We start from the raw sequence: 23,888 nt of genomic DNA on the forward strand, positions 1-23,888 counted from the left end.
CAAATTGATTCATTTAAAGTTAAATCTTAGTAATTAGGTAATTGGCTTTTATTGGGAAGGTAATATACTTTTATATAGATCAGAAATTAATGTACTGATTTCAAACCTAGTCAGCAGATTAAATTTGCACCTTAACTTTTGGGTTCAATTTTGTCCCAGTAATAAATAAGCCTCACAGTTACCGAGAGCATGGTGTTGAGGCTTTGGGGCTGAAAAGGACTCTTTGAATTGCCTGGTGCCTTAGTCTATCAGGTTTACTTTTCACGCAATCCCACGAAGAGCTGGGCCTGTTTCCTAGAGAGGAAACTGAGGCTAATGTGAAGGATCATCCACTATTTGGGCACTCAGCCACGACTCGAGCTGAGGTCTTCTGACTCCAGGCCCAGCACTCTCCTCAGGGAGCCCACAGTTGAGCTATTAAGATGGATAACAATGATTAAAGAGCAAAAGCAGGTAGAAGAAGTGCCATAGGACCTCCAAAAAAGAATAGGTGCTGTGAGCAGGAAGGCAGAATGTGTCCAGTAGGCGACAGTTCATAGGTTTGGCAGACGGAAGGGCCATTCTTTGGTAAACTTGTTGTAGAATGGGCAAGTGGAAATGAGTTTGGTGAGGGTGGAGGTGCAGAAGGGCAAATGTTGGACCTTCTGCAGCTGCCCTGACCAGAGAGGACAGCTGACCTGCCACTGGACTATGCTAGGTGCTGGGTATGGACACACATGAAACCGCTCAGATATATCCTGATTTCCAGTGAAGTGGGAAGGTGAATTTGGAGTGAATTAAACCTGACCTGGAGGTTTTGAGCCAGGTCTAGGAGAAGATCGCTGTCAGAAGAGGTGGAAAGCCCTGCTTAGGGTGGGAGAATGAACTTAGAGCTTGAGTGCCCCGGAGTAGCCATGGCCCATCCTATAAAGGCTGCTGCACTCCGTCCCTTAGCCCCAGGACTTTCTGGATGGAGGTGGAGTTCAGCCCCAGCTTGCAGCCTTTCTCGAGTGGGTAGACTTTTAAAAGAAATGCAAAAAAATGCACTAATTATCAATTATTATGTCTTGTTATTTTTTGCATATTTACAATATTCTCCATTACATGACTGAGAATGTCTGTCACCTAATTGTGCTCTTGTTCCTGCAGCCTGGAGTACTCGGGTACTTTGAATTCAGCAGCTCACCCCAGCCTCCTGGCTATCTGACCTTCTTCACCTCAGCCTTGCACTCATTAAAGAAAGGTAAAACAGATTCACATTGAGACATTAGAACTTTAACAGAGATATATTTGCATATATTATCATGATGACTCTATTTTCTAATTTGCTAGATTCCTTTTCTCAACGTATTCTTAGTAAATTATTACATTTTTTAATGTTCTGTCATTAGCAAATGAAGTACTGCACTATTTCAAATACAGTCTTTTCAGTGTTTAGCTTTTTTAAAATAGAGTTTGATCATATGGTGTCTACAAGTATATATTTTGTACTATAAAACTTATTATATCATTTGGTCATTGTTTAGTGTGTAGTTACAAGTTTGGGTCAGAGTTTGTAGTGATTATCTAATCTGTCAGTTGCATATACCCTAATTCAGCGATGCACTTCTTGGGGGGAGTTTTTTTACAAATACAGAGTCCCGTCACATCACGCAGAAGCCTGCTGCCCTCTCCTCTCACCACCTTTCTTTGACTTAGTTGCCACGTGTTGTTGGCAGTCCTGCTTTCCCATCGCCCTGCGTTTCCATGTGGCTCTGCGTTCCCTCTGGTCATGACTCGGGGCTGTTGCTCGGCTGGACACTTTCGTCTGCTCACTTGTCTCAGTCTGTTTGTCAGCACTCTGCTTCAGGCCCCTTCACCCACTCTGAACCCGACCGGAGAACATGTCACCAGGATCTGGTGTCACCCTTCCTCCTCGACTGTGCTTTCGCACATGCTGCTTCTGCCTGGAAGGCAGAAGTGCCGCAGCCTCAGGCCTGATCGCCTGCCCCATAGCAGACCCTTTCATCTTTAGGGTGCAGCTCAAACATCACTCTTGCAACTCACTGACTTAGCCCTCCCCCATTCTAAACTGGGTGCCCCATTGTTTCTTCCGTAGCACTGAACACAGTTTACATTTGGGTGTGCAGTTATAAGATGGTTTGTTTAATATCTTTTTTCCTCAGATTTCTGAGGATAGAGACCATGTGTCTTTCTTTGGTTTAGGTTTTTCTCCAGTGTTTGGCACATAGCAGGGGCTTGATCAGTATTTGCCAAGTGAGTGATCAGATTGATGGCCATATCATCTTACTCCAATAGACCAACTAAAAATATGTAGCCATCTGCTTTTTACTGGTTATTAAGTTGCTTCAGCTTTTTTATTATAGCAGTATGTCATTAATACATCAGTCATACAACTGGCTATTTTGGTGTGTACATTCTCTTAAGATTTTGTTGTGTCCATATTTTTTGTATGGGGTCGTTGGGGGAGAAAGCAAGCTTTCATGTCTTCCGTCCACATGGAAGAATTGAGCTATGCAGCTTCAAGTGACCAAGAAGACTTAGTGAATCAGAGTTTGTACTTTATAAACAAAATACTGGCAACTTAAAGAAGCTTTAGAAGGAGACTTTCAAAGCCTTTCATGAAAAATTAAGGAAAAATTAAAGTCCTTAATTTAGGATTAAATATAAAAGGTAACCTAGAATCTTTCACGGACGTGGTGGAAGCATGCAAGCTCTTGAATTGAAGGGGATATTAGAATCATAGAAGGATGCTTTACTTGATTATCTTCTATTATGTGCTGCTGTACTGTGTTAGTGAGAAATAAGTCACTCATCTTAAACTATTTTTTCATTCAGAGGTTTCTAAAGTGGAAAAACCTTTCCAAATGCAAGTCAGTAGACTTTTCCCCTTTCTTTAAGCAAAGGGAGGGTAAAATGAGAATAAAATAGAATTATGAGGGATAAAAGGCTAAAAGTTACTCAAGCCAGGTATGGTGGTGTGTACTTGTACTCTCACTCCCCGTTACTCAGCAGTGGAGGCAGAAGGATCCCTTGAGACCAGGAATTCAAGGCCATAATGAATGAAACATCATTTCCAAAATGAACCACAGGGAAAAGGGCTAGAAGAGGCGTTGCTTAGTGGTAGCACCCTTGCCTAGCATGTTCAAGGCCCAGGATTCCAGCCCTAGCACTAATTAGATGAATAATAAACCTTGGAAGTACAAAATGAACCTCTTTGGTCAAATCACAAATTTTGACAAATGATTATATGAAACTTTTCCTTATAAATGTGGTCTGGGTTTACCTTTTCTACCTTTCTCTGTTCCATGATTCTAGTTGGGCCTGGCCTTGAAAAGTCCTGTTGCTTGTGCAAGTTTATGGGAACTTAGATTCATTCTAACTAGTCTTTATCCACCTCATTTTTTGTGTGTGCTAAATTTACATTTAAGCTTAATGAACCATTTTTAGAAGAAAGACAAATTTGAAATGACAGTTTTCTCTAATATGTACACCATGGAGGATTTCTTAAAATAAATCTTACCTTGAGCATCTAGGCTTTTCCCACTTTGTTTTTCTCATTCTGAAGTCAAATAGTATTTTCCTTGTTATTCACAACAGCTTGCAGAAAGAGAAACATGCACTTAAGAAAAAAAAAAAAGATGCAGTTTCACATGTGAATTGTAGGTGGTGTCCTACTTAGAATGTGTACACAGATGGAGACCTGAGGAAAGGCAAACAAGCTTCCTGTCTGCTCAGAGAGCAGAGCTGAAGAAGTGCGCCTGCTGCCGAGAAAGCAGATGCGCCCAGAGCATGGACGCCTTGCTGCACATGCGCGCACTCTTCCCGGGCTTGGTGGTTTGGTTTTGTTTTCAACCATGCTGGAGAGGGAACTCCGGGGCTCAAGTGCTCTACCATGGAGCCACTTCCCCAGCCCCATTTAATGGTTCTTCGAAGTTGCCTTAGAAGTGGCCAGGACCTTTCTGAGTTGTTCATTTGTTTCTTGAAGCCAGCTGCCATCAGTCTACAGAGAATTTGACACTGTGCCACAGATGAAGCACCATGTCCGGGTGCCGTATTGTGTGGTAAGGGATGTCCCTGGGGATGCCAGGGCTGAGTTGCAAGGCCTGATTCTGTGGTGCTTTACTACTGCCTTTAGGCTGTTTGTTGAATATCTTTACCATAAAGAAAATTAGGGGAAATTCATTTCCCATCTCCACATTATAACATGAATTGTCTTCTCTTTTAATTATTTCCTTTCCTCTCAATTACTGTTATCCTTTACTTGTGGATCTCAGCCTTGATGCTGGTCTGTCAGTAGCAGGTGGTGTGGGCAGGAATACTTGGTTATATTTCTGTCCATTATTTTCCTAGCTTCTTTTTCTCCTTCTCTTCCTCCTCCATCTTCCTCCTCCTCTTCTCTTTCTACTCCTCCACCCTTTTTTTCTTTCTTCTTCTGTTTCCTCCCCACCCCCCAGCCTCTAGTATTGGACACTCTACCCTTAGCTACATCCCCACCTCTTTTTATTTTATATTTTGGGACAGATTCTCATTAAGTTGCTGAGGCTGGCCTCAAACTTATGATCCTCCTGCCTCAGCCTCCCAAGTAGCTGGGATTAGAGGTGAGCCCTGCTGTGCCTGGTTCTATCATTATTCTTCATGTAGCAATTGTATATTTTCATGTTGTTAAATCCCTGGTTCGTTTTATTAATTTTTTCCCTAAAAAAAAAACCTTTCTTCTTTTTTAAATGTGAAAGTTATTTAAGTTATTTACATAGTACGCTGCCTGGCTATTTTGAATCAAGATGTACAGCTCTTGGTTTTTCCCCCCATCCTTCTTGTTGGCTAATCGATTAGCACCATTTACAGAACGATGCTTCCTTTCTCCCTCATCTTGGCAATACCTGCTTTACCAGAGTCCCTACTTCCACACAGTCCAGCCTGTTCCTTTGTTTTCTCTTGGTCTCGATGTCTGATTTTAGATGAATGAATGTAATTGAATTTCTTGCTTCATAAACTGTTATTCTGTGGTAAACTGTGGACTCCACTTCCTTTAATTCTTGTGTTTTGCGGGATATTTTTTTTATACATCCATGCCTTTGACTGGATTTTGGTTGTGATTAAATTACATGTCTGAATTGACTTGAAGATAGTTGACATGATCGTAACATTTAGCTTCCCTTTGTAGGCTCATTTACTCAAACTCTCCTTTCATTTTTCCTAGTAGGTCTACGGGTCTCGTTAGTGTGTGATCACGTCACAATCCTGAATGATAGTCGTTGTTTCCTGAGCCTGAAGGGTGCCCCTTTCGAGTCCTCCACGCTGCCCGACTGGGGAGCCTGCTCTTCTTGGAACTGTTTGATATGCGCAGGGGCCTTCACAATTGTTTACCTAAAGAAAATTTGGTAAAGGGCTCATTTTTCTTTTCCTGTTTGTGGTGCTGGGGATTGAACCCAGGGCGTTGTGCGTGTGAGGCAAGCAGTCTACCAACTGAGCTCTGTCCCCAGCCTCAGGGCTCGTTTTTTTAAGTTGCTTGGTTTTTTTCCCCCTCATCTTACAGTTATTTCATTATTTCCTATAGAATCATGTGCTAGTAAAGTGTCGACACATTTCTGCGATGATGTGGCGGTTTTGTTGCTGTGGTGTTCTGAGGAGGAGCCGCAGCACTGAGGGTGAGCCCACAGCCTTACACGCCTGAGGCCAGTGCTCTTCTACGGAGCGTCCGCTCCAGTCCCTGGCGATGATTTTGAAAAAGAAAGTCTGCAGCAAATTTTGATCTTGTTTTTTATCTGACCTACAACAGCGATGCGCAGCAGAGCAGCCTGGGGTGGGGGTGTGAGACAGTGGCCAGAAGCCTCCAGTGCCTTGCCTTGGCTTTTGTCTGCTACGGTCGGGTCTGTAAGCTTGAGACCTAATATTTTTGACTTTTCTCTGTTGTGTTTGTCTATCTGAAAGTTTGGGGAAGGTGGAGGTAAGAATGGTGCTTGTTTTTTAAGGCCAAACCATGAGATACTTTTGTGTGAGTGAAGTAATAGTCTTAAAGTCTATAACACTTTGTTTTAGAATTCATCTGTACAGCCGGGCGCAGTGGCACACACCTGTCATCCCAGTGGCTCTGGAGGCTGAAGCAGGAGGATCACCAGTTCAAAGCCAGCCTTAGCAACTTAGCGGGACCCTCTCTCAAAATGAAAATATAAAAAAGGGCTGGGGATGTGGCTTAGTGTTTAAGCACTTCTTTTGGGGGAGGGGTTCCAAACCCCAGTAACCCCTCCCCCCAAAAAGCATCTGTATAGGAATCAAGTCACTGACCCGCCCTGGGTGTCTTCCTTGTCCCCTCCCTGTAGCAGCAATACCTGCTGCCACTGAGTCTTTCTCCAAGCAGAAGAGGAGTGACGTGCTCAGACCGTGTGTGCTGAGCGCCTTGAAGCCAGGGTCTCATCTTGTTCCTATCGCTCTAATAGTTTGTTTGACCATAGTTGTAGCTAAAAAGGTCAACGAATGATTATTTTTTAAGAATATTTTTTAGTGTTGATGGACCTTTATTTTATTCATTTATTTACATGTGGTGCTGAGAATTAAACCCAGTGACTCACACATGTGAGGCAAGCACTCTATACCACTGAGCTGCAACCCCAGCCCCAATGAATGATTATTAAAGGACACTTGAGAAAAGATTTTAACTGGGGTTTTAAAAGTCATTTGGAGCTGGGCGCGGTGGCACATGCCTATAATCCCAGTGGCTCCAGAGGCTGAGGAAGGAGGATTGTGAGTTCAGAGCCAGCCTCAGCAACAGCAAGGTGCTAAGCAACTCAGTGAGACCTTGAAATACAAAATAGGTCTGAGGATGTGGCTCAGTGGTCGAGGACCCCGAGTTCAGTCCCCAGTGCCCACAGAAAAAGTCCTGTGGGTCCTACCCGCATACTACCACTGCATCTCCTCCTGCCTGGCCTTCAGGGCTGCTCACAGAATGCATGGGAATCGCTACACCAAGGCTGTGGAGCCCCTGCCTGGTCTACTCTTAGATTTTTACCTCCAATGGCTTCTCATTGTCCTTGACATCCTAATGAGTTAATTAAAATTCAGATGGAACCTCAATGTCACCTTGAAAACAGGCTGATTTACCTAAAGGTAATATAAGCTGCCCTCTCCCTTGGGAATTTCTAAATGGAGTTGACAAGGAAACCTTGTGGCATTAGTTTCTTTAAGTGTCATCTTTGGGAAATGCAGTTGGCCCTTTTGTTTCCTAGATTCAACTAAGGATCAAAAATAATTTCAGAAAAATTTCCTATTCAAGGTGCTGAGACAAGAGAATCACTTGAGTCCAGGCGTTCAGGGCCAGCCTGGGCAACATAGTGAGAGAGACTGCCATCTGTATTAAACATGTACAGATGTTTTCTTGTCACGATTTCCTAAACAATATACTATGACATTTATATAAATACCATTTATATTAGGCATTCTAGGTGATCTAAAGATGTTCACATGGGAAGGTGTGTATAGGTTATATGCCAAAGCTGTGCCATTTTACTGAGAGGACTGAATATCCTCAGATTTTGGCATCCTAGGGGTGGGGAGTCCTGGAACTAATCTCCCCAGATACTGAGGAACGATCTACTGTTCTAGTGATTTTTTTTTTTTTTTTCAAGAGGAATTGATTGATTGCATTGTAGGGTCCCTCTGCTCCACCAAGAGGTGTCTGCTGCTGCTAGGGTTGCTGGTGTCCTGCTCCATGGCCTTGCTCATGAATAAAGCTTTTCTGGAGCATTTTCTGTTCAGTTTTCAAATTTTACACAACATCAAGAGGTCTGGAGGCAGGTCTTCTTGCAGTGTGTAATGTTCTTAAAGGCTTTGAGAAAACAGGGCTACCAAGCAAAGCTGACTCAGAGATTACTTCATCTATTTTTTGGGCTCCTTGAATCTAAAGATGAGGCCTTGGTCTTTTTTTTTTTTTTTTTTTTTTTTAGAGAGAGGTAGAGAGAGAGAGAGAGAGAATTTCAATATAAATTTTTTTTTTAGTTATCTGCGGGCACAACATCTTTGTTTGTATGTGGTGCTAAGGATCGAACCTGGGCCGCACGCATTCCAGGCGAGCGCACTACCGCTTGAGCCACATCCCCAGCCCGAGGCCTTGGTCTTAACAGTGCTCTCTAAGTGGATCAGGGTCTAGGACCACGTGGTGTTCTCACATAATCTCATTGGTTATTGTAGTTCTCATTCACAGAGGGAAGTCTTCAAACTGTCCGCCTTTGTTCTAAGAGCCTCTGGGTGCTTGCTAATACATTAGAATAAACGTGTTAGCTATTCCACAGTGCCTGTTCCCACACCTAAAGCTGACTTTTGAACTACATTGCATTTATTTATTTATTTATTTTGAAAGAGAGAGAAAATTTTTAATATTTATTTTTTAGTTTTCGATGGACACAACCTCTTTATTTGTATGTGAATCTGAGGATCGAACCTGGGCTGCACGCATGCCAGGCGAGCGCACTACCCCTTGAGCCACATCCCCAGCCCTGCATTTATGTTAGCTACAGAATTCTCACATTTCATAGATTTTGGTCGGGGGGGTGGCAGAGATTGAACCCAGGAATGGAATGCTTTATCACTGAGCAATGTCCCCAGCTCTTTTTACTTTTTATTTTGAGATAGGGTCTCGCTAAGTTGTTGAAACTCACCAAGTTGCTGAGGCTAGCCTCTAACTTGTGATCCTCCTGCTTCAGCCTGAGTGGCTAGAATTATAGGTGTGCAGCACCATGCTCAGCTCATGAGAAATAATTTTACTTCCATTATGACTTATTTCTGAAGCTTTTAAAATGCTGCTAGGTAAGAATCAAGGCCAAAAAAGAAACTCCTAGCACCAGTTGTACATGACAAGCTGATATTTGAGCACCTCCATGACGGCACTTTACCTCCATCTTTACCATCGCTCTTTGAAGATGAGAAAACTAAGCTTCTGAGGAGGTTGTTAACTTACTCGGGGGTCAAGGTGGTAGGCAGAATGACAACTTCCCATAAAAGAAAACCTATAAATTTGTTAAGCTGCAAGGAGGAATCATGTTGCTGACAAATCGACCTGGAGGTAGGGAGAGTTCCCAGGGCTGTCCAGGGAATATTTCCATGTATAGAAAGTATTCTTAAAAGCAGAATTGAGAGCCAGAAGAACAGTGTCAGAGTGATGTGGCTTGTCTAGCCGTCGTCTCTGGCTTTGAAGATGAAGGGGGTTGCAGCTAAGCAATTTGGGCAACTTCTGGGAGCTACAAAAAGCCAGGAAATGGATTATCCTTAGAACCCCCAGAAGGATCATGCTCTGCTGACAGGGCAGGGTTGATTTCAGCTCATGAAACTCATTTTAGTCGTCTGATCTCCAGAACTTTAAGATAATGTATGTTGTTTTATACCACTAAGTCTGTGGTAATTTGTTATAGCAGTGACAGAAAACTAATGCGGTCACACAGCAGTAAATGCAGGAGCTGAGATGGGAGTAGACCCGTGGTCCAGAGCTCACCTCTTCCAGCCCGGCTCCATTCTGCCTCTGGCCACTGTGCTTCACTGGGATGAGGCTGGTGGCACAATATGGTGCTTCCCTCCTGGCCTTACCTGTGGAGCTGCTTTAAATGTAGTGCCTTTCTCTGGTTAATATCCCCCTTGCTAATTTGTCAAGACCTAGTTGAAGTCCTGGGGATTGATTCCATATTGCCTAGCAGGCATGACATCTCACATCCCGTGGGCATCAAAAGGAGGTGTTCTTACCACCGACTCCCTTCTTGGAACTCCTGTTGTGCGTTAGTAGGCTGTCCGCGCTCAGCAGCTCGGGCTGGTTTCCAGTTTTCCCTTGGGCTTTAGTGATACCTTCCGAATGAGAAATTCCCACAGGCAGGGACTAGGTTTCCTGAGAACAAGCCATGTTCCTAGCAGGCATCCTGCTGTGACCATAGCCCAGCCGTGACTCCTCACTGGTCTTCAGGGTCATACAGCTGATCCCTTAGAACAGAAGAACCTGGAAGCAGCAAGAGGAGGAGGCTGACCAAGCTGACAAGGTCAGACTGCAAAGTCTTATCTTCTCTGACAGCAAAAAGAAAGGAATTTAATTGAAATGTATACAAGGGAAGTATTTGAATTGATTGATTTACTATTGTTTTGGTATTTGTTAAATGAGAACAAACAGTTGATATATATTTTACTGTGACCTTAAATATATGTGACAATGCATTTATGGCTCTGTTGTTTCGTCTATCAAAAAATAATTTATTTGGAACTACATTGCTCTTTCTCTCATGCTTAACTTACAAGAAAGAAACTCACGGCTAAGATGTCACGTGTTTACTTAGCAGTGTCTTGCCAAGCACCAGAATGTGCCTGTGGTGCCCAGGTGCCAGGATTTTTTTTTTTTCCCTAGATGATTGCCTTGTGCTTTATATGAAGAGTTTGGAAAATGTATGAGCCCCGAAGTCACATTTCTAGGGGGAAAATGCAATAATAGCAATAGTTTATACTTTGAAAACAAGGATTTTCGTATTCTGTTTAGGCCTTTGAAAGTTTTTTCAAGTTGATGGATGTATTTATTTATTTATTAAAACCTTTTTTTTTTTAAGGGGGGGAGAGAGAGAGAATTTTTAATATTTATTTTATAGTTTTCGGTGGACACAACATCTTTGTTTGTATGTGGTGCTGAGGATTGAACCCAGGCCGCACGCATGCCAGGCGAGCGCGCTACCGCTTGAGTCACATCCCCAGTCCCTGATGGATGTATTTATCATTGGAAGTGATGAAGTCATCATCCAGTAAATGGTTATGAAGCATTGGAAACGTGGATCACTAAGGATGTGCATAGAAATGTTAGCGGAGTGGTTTTTATTCTTTTTTTTTTTTTTTTTTAATAATTCTTTGTTTTCCCTTTTTCTAACTTGTCCAAAACCTGGGAAAGAAGAGTGGGGAAGCAGAAAATTAATAAAAATGACTGAGAGTATAGGATAAGGTAAGGATTGTTTCCAAGCAGATGGATGGCACTGTGGTGCATGGTACTTGTTTGCCTATTGGAATGTCACTGTTTCCCAGTGTAAAAGTAGAGAAGTTCCCCAGGGACTTAGTGGTTTCTTGGTCATGCTGATTAAATGTCATGTACCTCAATCTAGCTGTACTTAGTTTTGAAGTATACTGTGGTTTATTTTGTTAGCAGTTATCTCTATGGGTGTGTTTCTTGTCCTGGAACTCCATGGTCCCTGAGAACTTAGCTCACACAGAAGCCTCCTGCAGAGTAGATGTTAACCTCGACCCGCAGATTCACCCTGTTCAGTGCTGGCGTGTGTCTGTTCTTTCAGGTCTCACTTTTACTATACCAGGTGCCGTAGGCCTCTGAGAGAAGTAACTTATTTCTGTCTAATTTTCTCCTGACATAAACAAATCTTGCTTTTTCATCATTATTATCCTGGCATAGTCCAGTGAAAATATAATATGAATTACATAGTTAATTTCAATTAAAAATTAAAATGAAACAGGTGAAATAATGTATTTTATTTAACTCGTTATATCTAGATTGTCATTAAACATGTAATCAGTATCAAATTGAGATGTTACCTTATTTTAGTTTTTGAACCTAGTCTTTAAAAAAGTATTTTATGCTTTTTAAAAAATATTTATTTTTTAGTTATAGGTGGACACAATATCTTTATGTGGTGCTGAGGATCAAACCCGGTGCCTCACGCATGGTAGGCGAGCATGTACCTCTGAGCCATAACCCCAGCCCCGTATTTTATGCTTTTATACTTCACATTTAACAGCACATCTCAATTTAAACACCAGATTTTTATTGGAAATACTTTATGTATATTTAGATTTTATAAAACTTACATTTGAAAAAAGTCTGACATACCCAAGTTGATTTAAACAGAAAGGTTCTCCAGCAGCCAAATCGTCACTTCAAAATTAAATAGATTTAGTTCCTCACTGTTTGCATTTCAAGGGCTCAGTACCACATGTGGCTGGAGGCTGCCACCTCGACAGTGCAGCTGTGGACTTCAGGGAAAGCAGTTCTGTAATAAGATGGATGCCCTGGCCCCTGCAGGTACATCCTTCGATGGGAGTTGCTGAGTTGTGCAGGGACTCACTAAGTTGCTGAGGCTGATCGTGGACTTGCCACCCCTCTGCCTCAGCCTCCCTGGTTGCTGAGGTCATGATGTGCACCACCATGCTGAGCTCACGGTGCTTTCTCTTTTAAAAAAAAAATGATTTTAGTTGTAGACGGACACAGTACCTTTATTTATTTATTTTTATGTGATGCTGAGGATCGAACCCAGGGCCTCACATGTGCCGGGCCAGTGCTCACCACTGAACACTCACCGGGCTCACCACCCAGCCCCTCACAGTGCTCTTTGACGCTGCCTGTCACTGAGATTAGTAGAGATCTCAAGCTGGCATGTTATCAGGTGAATGAATCATATTGAGAACTTTTTAAATTAAGTTATTCACAGTACTCAAAGTTCTTAAAATATTGAAGCCTCATTATGTTTAGGACAAAAGGATTTATTTGTAAATGATCAAGACCCCTATTGTGGAAGGACCAGTGCCCCCCTCTCCCAGGAGGTGCTCCTGCCGCGGGCAGGGGAGTGTTGTCTCCTCGCATCCCCCTTGCACTGTTAGCCTGCTCTGCTGACCACGCACTCTTTGTTCTCATGAGACCACAAGATTTCCACTATAACAGGAACTTCGATACAGGTGTGATTTTTGTCCATCTCTTTACCTATGAAAAAACAAGGTTTGAAACTACAGTGTGTGAGTGTGGTAGGATTGTTTTGTGCAGGCAGACTGTCCATTCTTGTTAATGGAGTTAAAATGATTTTTAAATGTCCTCGTTCAGCTTTGGGGCCAGGCTGTCACTTCTTATTCCTCTGCTCCAGTAGACCAGTTGGTGACTTTGGCAGACTGTCAAATGAGTGTCCTTCTTGGCTGCTTTTTCTTGCGTTTTAACTGTGGCTGTCCACCAATGTCCAGCCTTTTCCTCTGAATAGTGATGTTTAGGTTCTACCAATTCTTAGCGTTTCTTAGGTCTTGCTTTTTCTATGACAGCCCTGGAAATGGCCCATATTGTACCATTTAAAAAAAAAAAAGAAAAAGAAGAAATTAGGAGCTGCTGGGTAGAGCAGCAGCCTTGGTGGTAGAGCAGCAGCCTGTCATGCACAAGGCTTTGGTCCCCAGCACCGCCAAAAGAAAAAGATTGAATCAGGAGCTACTTACAGAAAGGCTGCAGACGTTGAGCGGAGATCTCCCTGATCACCTGCCTCCCCAAGCTGTCCCCATTATTAACATGTGTTCATTTATATGGTCTAGTGATCTTGTAAAAACTAAGAAATAAACCTGATATGTGGCTTTTGTAAAAGGTAAGACATTAGCATCACTGCAGTACTGTTAACTACACTTCTGTCCCTATTTGAATTTTCCTGGTGTTCCCACTAGTATCAAAACAGACAGGATGCCATCTGGGATCTCACATCACAGTTGGTTAGTTTTTCTCCTTAGTCACCTGACCTCTGACAATTCCTCTGTCTTTCCTTGTCTTTCATGAGTGTTGACACTTTTTTTTTTTTTTTTTTTTTTTTGGTACTGAGGATTGAACCCAGGGGTGCTCAACCACTGAGCTACATCCCTGGCCCCGTTTTGTATTTTATTTAGAGACAGTGTCTCACTGATTTGCTATGTGCCTCGCTAAGTTGCTGAGGCTGGCTTTGAACTCGGGCTCCTCCTGCCTCAGCCTCTCAAGATGCTGGGAGACTGACACTTTTGAAGAACACTGCTCAGGTATTTTATAGAAAGTCCCCAAGTTCTGGTTTGTCTAATGCTTTCTTGTGGATCGGCACAAGGGTGTGCGTTTTTCCAAGAATGCCACAGAAATATATCCGCTCATGCCACTTTCAAAGGTTCGTTATGTCAGCATATCTTCTACTGGCGGTATTAACCTTCATCACTTAGTTAAGGTAGTGCCTGCTGGGTTTCTCCAGTGAGAATTTACTGTCTTTTCCTTTGTAATTAATAAATACCTTGGGTGGCTTGGGAGTGTTGCTCAGTGGTAGAGCGCTTGCCTAGTGTGCATGTGGCCCTGGGTTCCATCCCCAGCACTGCAAAATAATAACAACACCAACATGGCTGGGAGTGAATCTGTGTGGTAAGTGCCCTGGCACTGGGGGAAACAAGCTGGCTCTTCTCCCTTAGTAATGATCTTATGGAGACAGATGTTTATTTCACCGTATGCCATCACTTTTTATTTTATTCAGATTGTTCCAGCATTGACCATTAGGAATGCCTTGGGTTGGCTCTGGTGTCCTGGATAAGTCCATATATTTTCATCCTAGATTTTATTTTCTCTTTGCACATTTTTTTATTAGTGCACCAGAGTTATACATAATGATGAGATTTGTTGTTACATATTCATATATGCACACAGTATAACAATGTAATTTGGCCAGTATTACTCCCTAGCACTTCCCCTCCCTCCCCTCCTTCCATTCCCTGGTCCCTTTTTTTATTGTTGTGGTTGATCTCCTTTTGATTTTCGTGAGATCCTCCTCCTCACCTTTCTTTTTTCTTCTCTAGCTTCCACATATGAGAGAAAACATATGACCTTTCACCTTCTGAGTTTGACTTATTTCATTGACACAATGGTCTCTAGTTCCATCCATTTACCTGTAGATGGTATGATTTCATGCTTTGTGGTTGAATAAAAACTCCCCTGTGTACATATACCACATTTTCTTTATCCATTCATCCATTGATGGACACTTAAGCTGGTTCCATAGTTTGGCTGTTGTGAATCGTGCTGCTGTAAACGTGGGTATGCATGTGGCACTGTAGTAGGCTGACTTTCATTCTTTAGGATAATACTGAAGAGTGGTGTAACTGGGTCATATGGTCCTTGCAGGCCTAGTCTTTGAGGACCCTCCATACTGATTTCCATAGCGGTTGTAGTAATTTACACTCCCACCAACAGCGGAAAAGCGTTCTTTTTCTCCACATCCTCTCCAGCACTTTTCTTTATCATTCTTTTTTTTTTTTTTTTCTTTATCATTCTTAATGGCTGCCATTCTGACTGGTGTGAGGTGTGCAGTGTCGTCTTTTTGATTTGCATTTCCCTAGTCGCTAATGTTGCTGAAAATTTTTTTGTACATTTATTGGCTATTTGTATTTCTTCTTTTGAGAAGTGTCTGTTTATTTAATTTGCCCATTTATTTAAAGGGTTATTTGGTTTTTTGATGTTAAATTTTTGGGGTTCTTCATATATTCTAAATATGAATCCTCTGTTAGAAAGTAGTTAGAAAAGATTTTCTCCCATCCTGTAGGTTCTCTCTTCACATTTGTAATTGTTTTCTTTGTTGTGCAGAAGCTTTCTTTTTTTTTTTTTAATATATATTTTTTAGTTGTAGATGGACACAGAACCTTTAGTTAGTTTGTTTATTTTTATGAGGTGCTGGGGATTGAACCCAGTGCCTTATACATGCAAGGCAAGTGCTCTGCCACTGAGCCACAACCCCAGCCCTGCAGAAGCTTTTAATTTGCTGCCATCCCGTTTGTTAATGCTTGGCATGATTTCCAGAGCTTTAAGGATCCCATTGAGAAAGTCACTGCCTGTGTCTAAAAGCTCGAGTGTTGACCCACGTTTTCTTCTGGGAGTTGCATAGTTTTTGATCTAACTCCTAGGTCTTTGGTCCATTTGAAGTTGACTTTTGTGCAGGGTGAGAGGTAGGGGTCTAGTCTTATTCTACATGTGGATAACCGGTTTTCTAGTACCTTTTTGTTTGTTTGTTTGTTTGTTTGTTTACTGGGGCTTGACATGCCCAGATTTTATTTTGAGACAGGGTCTCACTGAGTTGCTTAGGGGCTTTCTAAGTTGCCAAGGCTCACTTTGAACTTGCAGTCCTACTGCCTCTGTCTCCCAAGCTGCTGGGATTATAGGTGTGTGCCAACCTGCCTGGTCCTAGCACCATTTTTGTTTTTGTTTTTTTTCCCGCTGTTGGATTGGTTGCTATTTCTCCCATCCCACGGGGCCCGACCCGGCCCAGGAGGGGGGTTGGAGGGCTCTGGGGACAGGACATGCAGGGCTGGGGGCGTAGAATTTCCTGTATTTTATCCATTTGCAACTTGGTCACCAATAGAGAGAAATGAGACTGAGGGCTAACAGGAGAGGGTAGCCTGGCTCTGGGCCCCAGCCAGGCCCCAAGAGTCCTGTCCCCTCTAGAGAGGGAAGGGAGAGAGCTCTAGAAACCAACTGAGAAACAGAGAAGGGGGTAGGGGCTCATGTCAGCAAACACAGCTACATCACGTGACACGCCAGCGACACAGAAACACACGTCAACGCACACAGCTGCACAGCGGGCAGGGGGCAGGTGCAAGAGAAGGGAGCCGGGGGCCACCCATCTTGTCCTCTGCGGGGCGGGCTGGGAGGGCAGGGTAAATGCATAGAACACATCATGTGTACACGCTCAAGGCGTGGCATGAACGTGCGACGACCCATGGGCACATGGGATGAACACGCAGTGCCTAGCACCATTTTTGAAAAAGGCTCTTTTCTCCAATGTATGTTTTTCAAGCCCCCATCTCTTATGAGCACTTCTTTGTTTTAATACAAGAAATTTCAGGCTTGTACTTCCCTTGTCCCAGCTCTGGAACCAATCTCCTCACCGAGAGCCTTTTCCTTTTATTAGAGAATGGTGTTTGGAAAGCAAGTGTTAGGGTTGGGTGACCTTGCCTTAAGGTCTTCTCATCAGGCAGCAGTAGGCCATACCTGCGTGAGTGTGTGCGTGCATCTGCATTTCCAGGTCACATGTCATGCACTTTATGTGACTCTCTGCTTCCATTCTGGCACCACAGCATTCACTTTAGCCTTCCCTCTCCCATGTGCCGCCACCTTTTTCTTTTCTTTTCTTTTCTTTTTTTAATATTTTTTAGTTGTTGATGTACATTCATTTTTTATTTATTTGTATATGGTGCTGAGAATTGAACCCAGTGCCTCACACATGCTAGGCAAGTGCTCTGCCACTGAGCCACAACCTAGCCCCTCTCCTGTGTGCCTTCTTACTCCCTCAGTGAGAACCTTGGAGCTCATCATTGATAATACATTTACTCACAAAATAAAAAACAAAGTAGTAGTCTCCAAATTGCTGACTTATACCACTGTGAGAAACACATTTGTGAAGGAGATTTCTGGCATTTACAGACAGTCCTGCCTGTCCTGTTCAACAGCACCCATTTGGGGGGCGGCGCTTTCCAGTTGCTCAGGTGGGTTCTCTCCCTCACCCTCTGGCTCCAGATTCTCGTGCAGCACAGTAAGGTTTATCATTACTGCAGCAAGGGTCCCGTCAGGGGGACACCAGGCCTCTCAGCCCTGCTTCACCACAAACCATCAGTCTCTAATTTTTGGCTTATTTTTCTGTTATTTCTTCTGTGCCATTTTAAACTACTCGTCACGTTTGGTTGAAGATTATCCACGGTGGCAGAAGGTGGACGTCATTCCACCTCGTGCTGTCAGCTGCTCCTTCCCAAGGGAAGGAGGATGTCATTGTCGGGAGGATGGACTCAAAATTGAACCAGAGATTGCTTGTGTTTACTACCTTTGTGTTTTTTACCTTAGACGTTTGGATGTAACTTTGTAAATTTAAAGTTGAACCGATTTTGTGTAACATCTGCTAATAGAGCAGAAAGGGGTTAGGAAGGAAGGTACTTTTTCCTCCACTATCTTATCTATCCTTCTTAACACTAAATACTTCATGATCACATAGCTATTACAATGTTATGTGCTTTGTGGAAGAAAGTCAAAAGTGTCACACCAGAAGTCCTCATTCATCTCTGTCCCTCAACATCAAACCAGTTCTGTTAACCTTTCAGAATCTTTGTGTGTGTGTGTATGTGTGTGTGTGTGTGTGTGTGTGTGTGCGCACGCGCGCGCGCTGAGGGTTTAACCCAGGGGTGCTTACCACTGAACTACATCCCCACCCCTTTTATTTTTTTGAGATGGGTTCTGCTAAGTTGCTGAGGCTGACTTTGAACTTGCGATCTTCCTGCCTCAGCTTCCCAAGTTGCTGGAATTATAGGAGTGCACCACGCTGTCTGGCTCAGAATCTTTTTTGATTTGTTTTTGTTTTTTTGAAACAGGGTTTTTCTGTGTTGCCTAGGCTGTTCTTGAACTCCAGGGCTCAAGTCAGCCTCCTTCCTCAGCTGGGGCTAGGGGCACATGCCACCACGCCTTCCTTTCAGGTTTTTTACATTTCTAAATATATGCACCTATGAGGAAAAATACTGTTTTACAAATGTGAGTTCTTTTTTATTTTTTTTTTAACATAAAAGGTATGCTTGGCATCTTCACTTGTTTTTTCTGTCACATGTGTCTTCGAGATCTGTTCCTGCAGTGCCGATAGCTCTGCCTTGGAGTTCCTCACATCTGCAGGCACCTGATGCACAGATGTGGAGGTTGCTGGCTGTGTTCCTCTTCTTTGCAAGCAGTCCACAAGCTGCTCTCCCACATGGCTGTGCCCGCCTTCCCGATTCTGCCAGCCTTGTATGGGAGCATTCCCTGCTCACTTGACATTTCCCATGTCTTAAATTTGGGCTATTTGAAGTAAAAAGTGGCATTTTGTTTTATTTTGCTTTCCTGAGATAGTGTGAAGCTGAGTGCATTTCCATGCAATTATCAGCCATGTACATTTTCTTTCCTGTGGTTTGCCTGTCTTAACCATTTTCTTTTTCTTACTGATTGTATAAGCTAGATTTGCTCACTTAATAAATGTTTGTCAGTCTCTCATATACGTATCCCAGGCAGTAAACATTCACAGGATTTATATTTCACAGCACTTACGTTCTGAAGAGGAAGTTGGACCAAGGAAAATCTAAATAAATGAATAAGATTGTGTAGATATTAATAAGTGCTATGAAAAATAGGATAGTTGTAAGGAAAGTGCCTGAGCAGGGAGGGACCACAGTCCCCTGTGGACTCCTTCCCTGGGTGTTTGAGGAGAGGTGGGTGGTCAGGGAAGGCTTGTTGAAGAAGGTGGGAGTGGAGATGAATGAGGCCAAGGAGCCAGCCATGGGAAGCGTCCCGAGAGTATAGCAGCCGCCGTGGCCCTGAGGTGGCCCTTGTGAGCAAGGGGGGCAGGTCCGAGCCTCATAGACGATGCAGTGGGCTCCTCAGTGCAAGCCATGTGAGAGATGCTCCTCTCAGTAGACGCGATGCTGGATGGGTGGCAGTCTGTGTCTGAGGAGGGTCCCCACAGCCCCTTCTCCCTCCTGCCCAGGCTAGGTTAGCAGGAAGAGCCTTGCACTAGGGGACTTGTCATCAGGACGTGATCATTGGGTTTGTGGTTGCGTCGAGGCATAGGCCTTTTCTTTAATAAAGGAAAATTTTCTGTTTCAGATTACCTAGGAACAGTACGATTTGGGGTTATCACAAATAAACATCTTGCGAAACTGGTATCCTTAGTACACTCTGGAAGTGTGTATTTACATAGACATTTCAACACATCACTTGTAAGTATTTTGAAATTGCATTTGTATTAGAGCAGTGGTTCTTAACTTGCGTGGGCCACAGGCTCCTGTGAGAATGGCTGGACCCATGAGTGCTCTTATGTGCAGGCTGAAAGCACCTGCAGACCAGCACCCCACTCCTGGGTCAGAGTCCACGCTTTATAGGGCTCAGGAGCGTAATACTCGGCAATTCTCTGTTTATGTTCTTAGATTTTAGTGTAGCCTGGTTAGTCTCCCTCTAGGTGGAATGTAGTCCCTCTCCTTCTCTGGCCCTTGTTCACAGAAGTTGAGCTTCCACTGGGCGAGGGGTGTTCTTTGTTCATTCCTGTTTTTCATGAAGGGTGGTCATGAGACATGCTTTTCTCCTTTGCTGATATAATGGATTTTTTAAGTTGACCAGTCAGAGGAAGAAGTCGATGACTTCTCACCCTAGAGATCCTTGGTTCTCTGTTGTCTCCTTTGTTCCCTGATATTTTTGCTTTTTGGTGGGGTGGCCTGTGTCCTACGCAGTCCTGTGCTTCTCTGTTGCCGGCTGCTTCCTTAGTCACATCACTGACGTGCGCTTGGTGATGGCGCTCTTGGGCGCTCTGTGTCTCTCTGACTTCATCGACAGTGTCAGGGGCTTACAGGACATATGATGGTCGATAGCCCTTACTCAGAGTAAGGCCTGTCCCCTGTAAGCCTGGGCTCCCGTGGCTCAACTAGTGGGTCATGTGCCTTCAGAGGTGCCGCCAGGCCCTCTCTGGGGGCCCCTGCTTGCCCATCACCTGGCTTCTCTGTATCTCCAGTATTCCAGATGTTATGCCTCGCTTCTTGCAGTTTATATTCAAACTCAGTTTATGTTCGTGCTCTCCCAGCACAATTGTTGATGATGGGGTCTGAGTGTTTTCACACTCCCACGCCCCTCAGCACCACCGCTGCCATGGTCTCTCCGTGCCCGCCACTCTTCTTGTGCCTGAGCTTCTTGTGACTTCATCTGCTTTTGCTAGCTGTCACTTCCTTACATTCTTCATTCCTGGCCTAAGTGTATCACATTTATTTATAGTAAAGGGTACTGAGGAAGAAATTTTAGATGGATGGAGAAAAAAGGTACAGTTGTGAGGTGACACTATAAAAGAGATCAGGTTTACTGCTTCAAAACATCTATGTATGTATGTGCGTGTGTGTATGTATATGTGTGTGTGGTGCTGAGGATGCAACCCAGGGCCTCACACATGCAAGGCAAGCGCTCCACTACTGAGCCGCAGCCCCAGCTCCAGGTTTCTGCCCTAATCAGATAGTTCTTAAGGTTGGCTGGTTTAGCAGTAGTCTTCATCTACCGAATGGCACGTTTGGGGATGGTAATGTAAAACAAAAGAGTGGACATCTTCATTGTGGGGAGACTTAAATTTCCATTTTAGGGGTATCAAATAGCTCATTGTGAAATCTTCCACAGCACCTCTTTGGAAATTCCCTTTGAAACCAGTGGGTAATATCACTGGACTTTTAAAGAATAATTTTATGTTTACTTATATTGGTTGTTGTAGAAAAGCAAAGCCAAAAACCGAGTGTCTCTTTGTTTCGTGTATTCGCACAAGGTGTGAGCCAAAGCCTTGAACCTACGTGTTCAGGCCAAGTTCAGGCCACCTGGTCCATGCGCAGGCCAGTAGAGTCCCTGCTGCGCCAGGTCCTCCAGGCACTAAGGGGGACCTGTGAGCCAACCTGGTGCAGCCTCTGCTGCACAGGAGCTCTGTCCCTGCCTTGGGGACAGGCCTTCAGGACTGCGGTAAAAATCTAACAAGTTGTTGACTCCATAATTCCTGTTCCTGCAGAGGAGTCAGTCCTTCTATAGATGCATAGTGAGGTCTCACAGCTCTCCTGGGACGGGCTAGTAGCGGTCCTTGTGGCCACCATCAGGCAGGGGAGGTTATTTTTGGGTCTGTATGAGGGGAGGAGGCACTCCTGCCACCACTGTCACTCTGCCCCTGTGGCCAAGGTCTTGTGGGTGGGGTGCTAGCCTGGCAGCCCCTCGGTTGCTCACTCCTGGGGCAGCGAGGGCTCTGAAGGATGGTGCTGTGCGCTCTGGTGTGGCCCTGTCTCACCCAGCCCCCTGAACCTCTGTGCTCTCCTCCTCCGCAGGTCTTCCCCAGGGAGGTCCTGAACTTCACAGCCGAGAACATCTACAAGTGGGCTTCGGAGAACCGCGAGACACTCTTCCGATGGCTGCGGCCCCACGGAGGCAAGAGTCTCCTGCTGCATAATGAGCTCAAGAAAGGACCAGCACTTTTTCTGTTCCTACCTTTTGACCCCTTAGCCGAAAGTCACCCTTTAATAGATGAGGTAAGCTGCCGCGTGGTCAGGGGCAGCAGGGTGGCAGAACCCACTAGCCCTCTCTGCTTTCGCCCTCTCTGCTCCACGACCAGGAGCGTTGACCTGGTAGCCCAGTGGCTGCCAGGAATGGCTGTCCATGGCTGGGCTCCCTCCTCTCAGTTGACTCAAGAGCCTGTGCCTTGGACAGGGACCACCCCAGTCTCTCTGGCCACACTGTGAACAGCTGCTCAGGTCTGGGGAGAGTAGGTGGGAAGGGAGATCAGACCACCCCTCCAGAGAAAGACCAAGCCTCCCCTTCCTGAGGCAGGAGCGATGGGACCTCAGTGGAGTTGGGGTGGCCTAGGAAATGCCACTCTTGTGGGAGTGGCCAGGGAGCTGGCCAGACTGCCTGCCCTGGTCATCCTAATGTCAGCGGAAAAGAGGTGCACAGCCCAGTAGCTGGGAGCAGCAGTAGTGATGTTGGGACTCTGTTTTTACCCTCAACTTCCTTGTCTCACAGAGAGCCAGAGTGGTTTTCACCCCCTCCCAGTCTGCCCTCTCCGCCCATTCCCGCTTTCTTTCTGGGACACTCGCCATCCCTGGTTGTGAGTTCATTTTATACATGGATCATTTGGAGGCACTAAGAGAGAGCGGTACAATCAGCAGAGACATCCTGGGATTGCTAAATTGAATTTACTGAGGGTTTATCATTTTTATTTTCCTCAAGGATCCCTTAATTGGCCAAAACCAGTTTTAGACAGCCGTGTGCCAGGGGCCAGTCCAGGCAGACGCTCCTTTCCCCCACTCATGCCCGCCTGGAGGGATGGCAGGCAGGACTCGGACTCCAGCAAGGCTACACGTGCTGCTGCTCTGGAGCCTCATTGTTAGAGTTATTGTCCCTTCTGGGGGCTTCTGAGTGAGCACCACGGCCCTGGCGCAGAGGGAGAAGAGAAGAGAGAACCAGAGCAGTTCTGCTCCCCACCCAACAATGGAGGACGCCAAGCAGTCAGATCCCCCTTCAGAGAGTCTGCTACGCAGAGGAACTGCACTGGGAACTGGTACTGCCTTTGGTGGCCAGCCTCCCCCAAGTCCAGAGTTAGGAGCCACCGGGTGTTGTGGGAGAGGCGGGGCTTCCAGCCCAGTGGCAGCTGTGGGTAGGGAGTGCCAGCGTCCTGGGCTGGGGGTGTTTTGTGACAGGGGGCTGTGGTTGGTGTAGGCTCTGGTGGGAGGACCCTTGCTTTCCAGCGTGTTCCTGGAAGAGCATTTTGCCTCACTCCGTTGCCTTCTCCTGTACCTGCTAATAGGCCTTCTTGTTGTCTCAATTTTGTCTGTGGCTCCTCTCCTTGGGCTCCCACAGTACCTGTGTAGCAGGTGAATTCCCTGAAACTGAGAATATAATTGATGTGACTGAAAACCAAGTGGCTTCTGTATTCCCAATATCATGAATTACATAGGCAAGTGACACACCTGTCTACATTTCCCTCTTTGATGGGGTCAGTTTGGCTAGTGTTTATTGAGTACTGGGCTGGGGGCCCAAGGAAAGGAGGCATACAGCAGTCTTGGTCCCGAGACGGGTCCAGTAGAGAACCAAGAGCCTGCTCATAACTCAGGACAGAGGACAGCCAGCCCTAGGCCCTGGGTCAACAGGAATCAAAGGAGAGAGGACACCATTCCAGAAGGTGGAGGCCTAGAGAGGTTTGGGGGGAGAGTGATTGAGTCGGGCTTCTACAGGCAGCCAGGAGACTGCTGGGCTGAGGGAAGCTAAGCGGGGGAGGAACATTGGCAGAGGGACTGGGGTGGGAGGCGGCAGCGGGTCTCAGTGTTGGACTCATGTTACCTGGGGTGAGGATGCTCACTGGGGAAGACCCGGAAGGACGTGTGGAGGACAGGACCTGGGAGGCTTTTCCAAGGCTTTTAGTACTAACTGTAACCCTCAAAGTCTGGTTGCCACTGTAGAGATGGCAACAGGATTCCAGAAAAGTGAGAAGTAGTAGGAACCTGAACTTGGGTGGCAAGTAGTGTCTCTTTTGGGGCAGTAGCAGCAGTGACCAGAGGCAGACTCATCAGGTGCCTGAGGGAGGTGGGAGTGAGCATCACAGTACCCGGGGAGAGTTGTGCGTGTGCTAGGAGGTAGCGTTGTT

The 23,888-nt window shown here is 45.0% G+C and overlaps 1 protein-coding gene across 3 annotated transcripts in view; it reads left to right on the forward strand.

The window, feature by feature from the left end:
* Txndc11 (thioredoxin domain containing 11) overlaps positions 1-23,888 on the forward strand; it is a 63,089-nt gene that overhangs the window by 24,038 nt on the left and 15,163 nt on the right. For all 3 annotated transcript variants that reach the window (XM_077106154.1, XM_077106156.1, XM_077106155.1), the window contains 3 exons: positions 1,129-1,222; positions 19,349-19,461; positions 21,577-21,777. In XM_077106154.1, the coding sequence (XP_076962269.1) occupies positions 1,129-1,222; positions 19,349-19,461; positions 21,577-21,777 (408 nt within the window). The remainder of the gene's footprint in view (positions 1-1,128; positions 1,223-19,348; positions 19,462-21,576; positions 21,778-23,888) is intronic.

The sequence above is a fragment of the Callospermophilus lateralis genome, chromosome 19 (genome assembly GCF_048772815.1).
Source record: "Callospermophilus lateralis isolate mCalLat2 chromosome 19, mCalLat2.hap1, whole genome shotgun sequence".
NCBI classification, from domain to species: Eukaryota; Metazoa; Chordata; class Mammalia; order Rodentia; family Sciuridae; genus Callospermophilus; species Callospermophilus lateralis.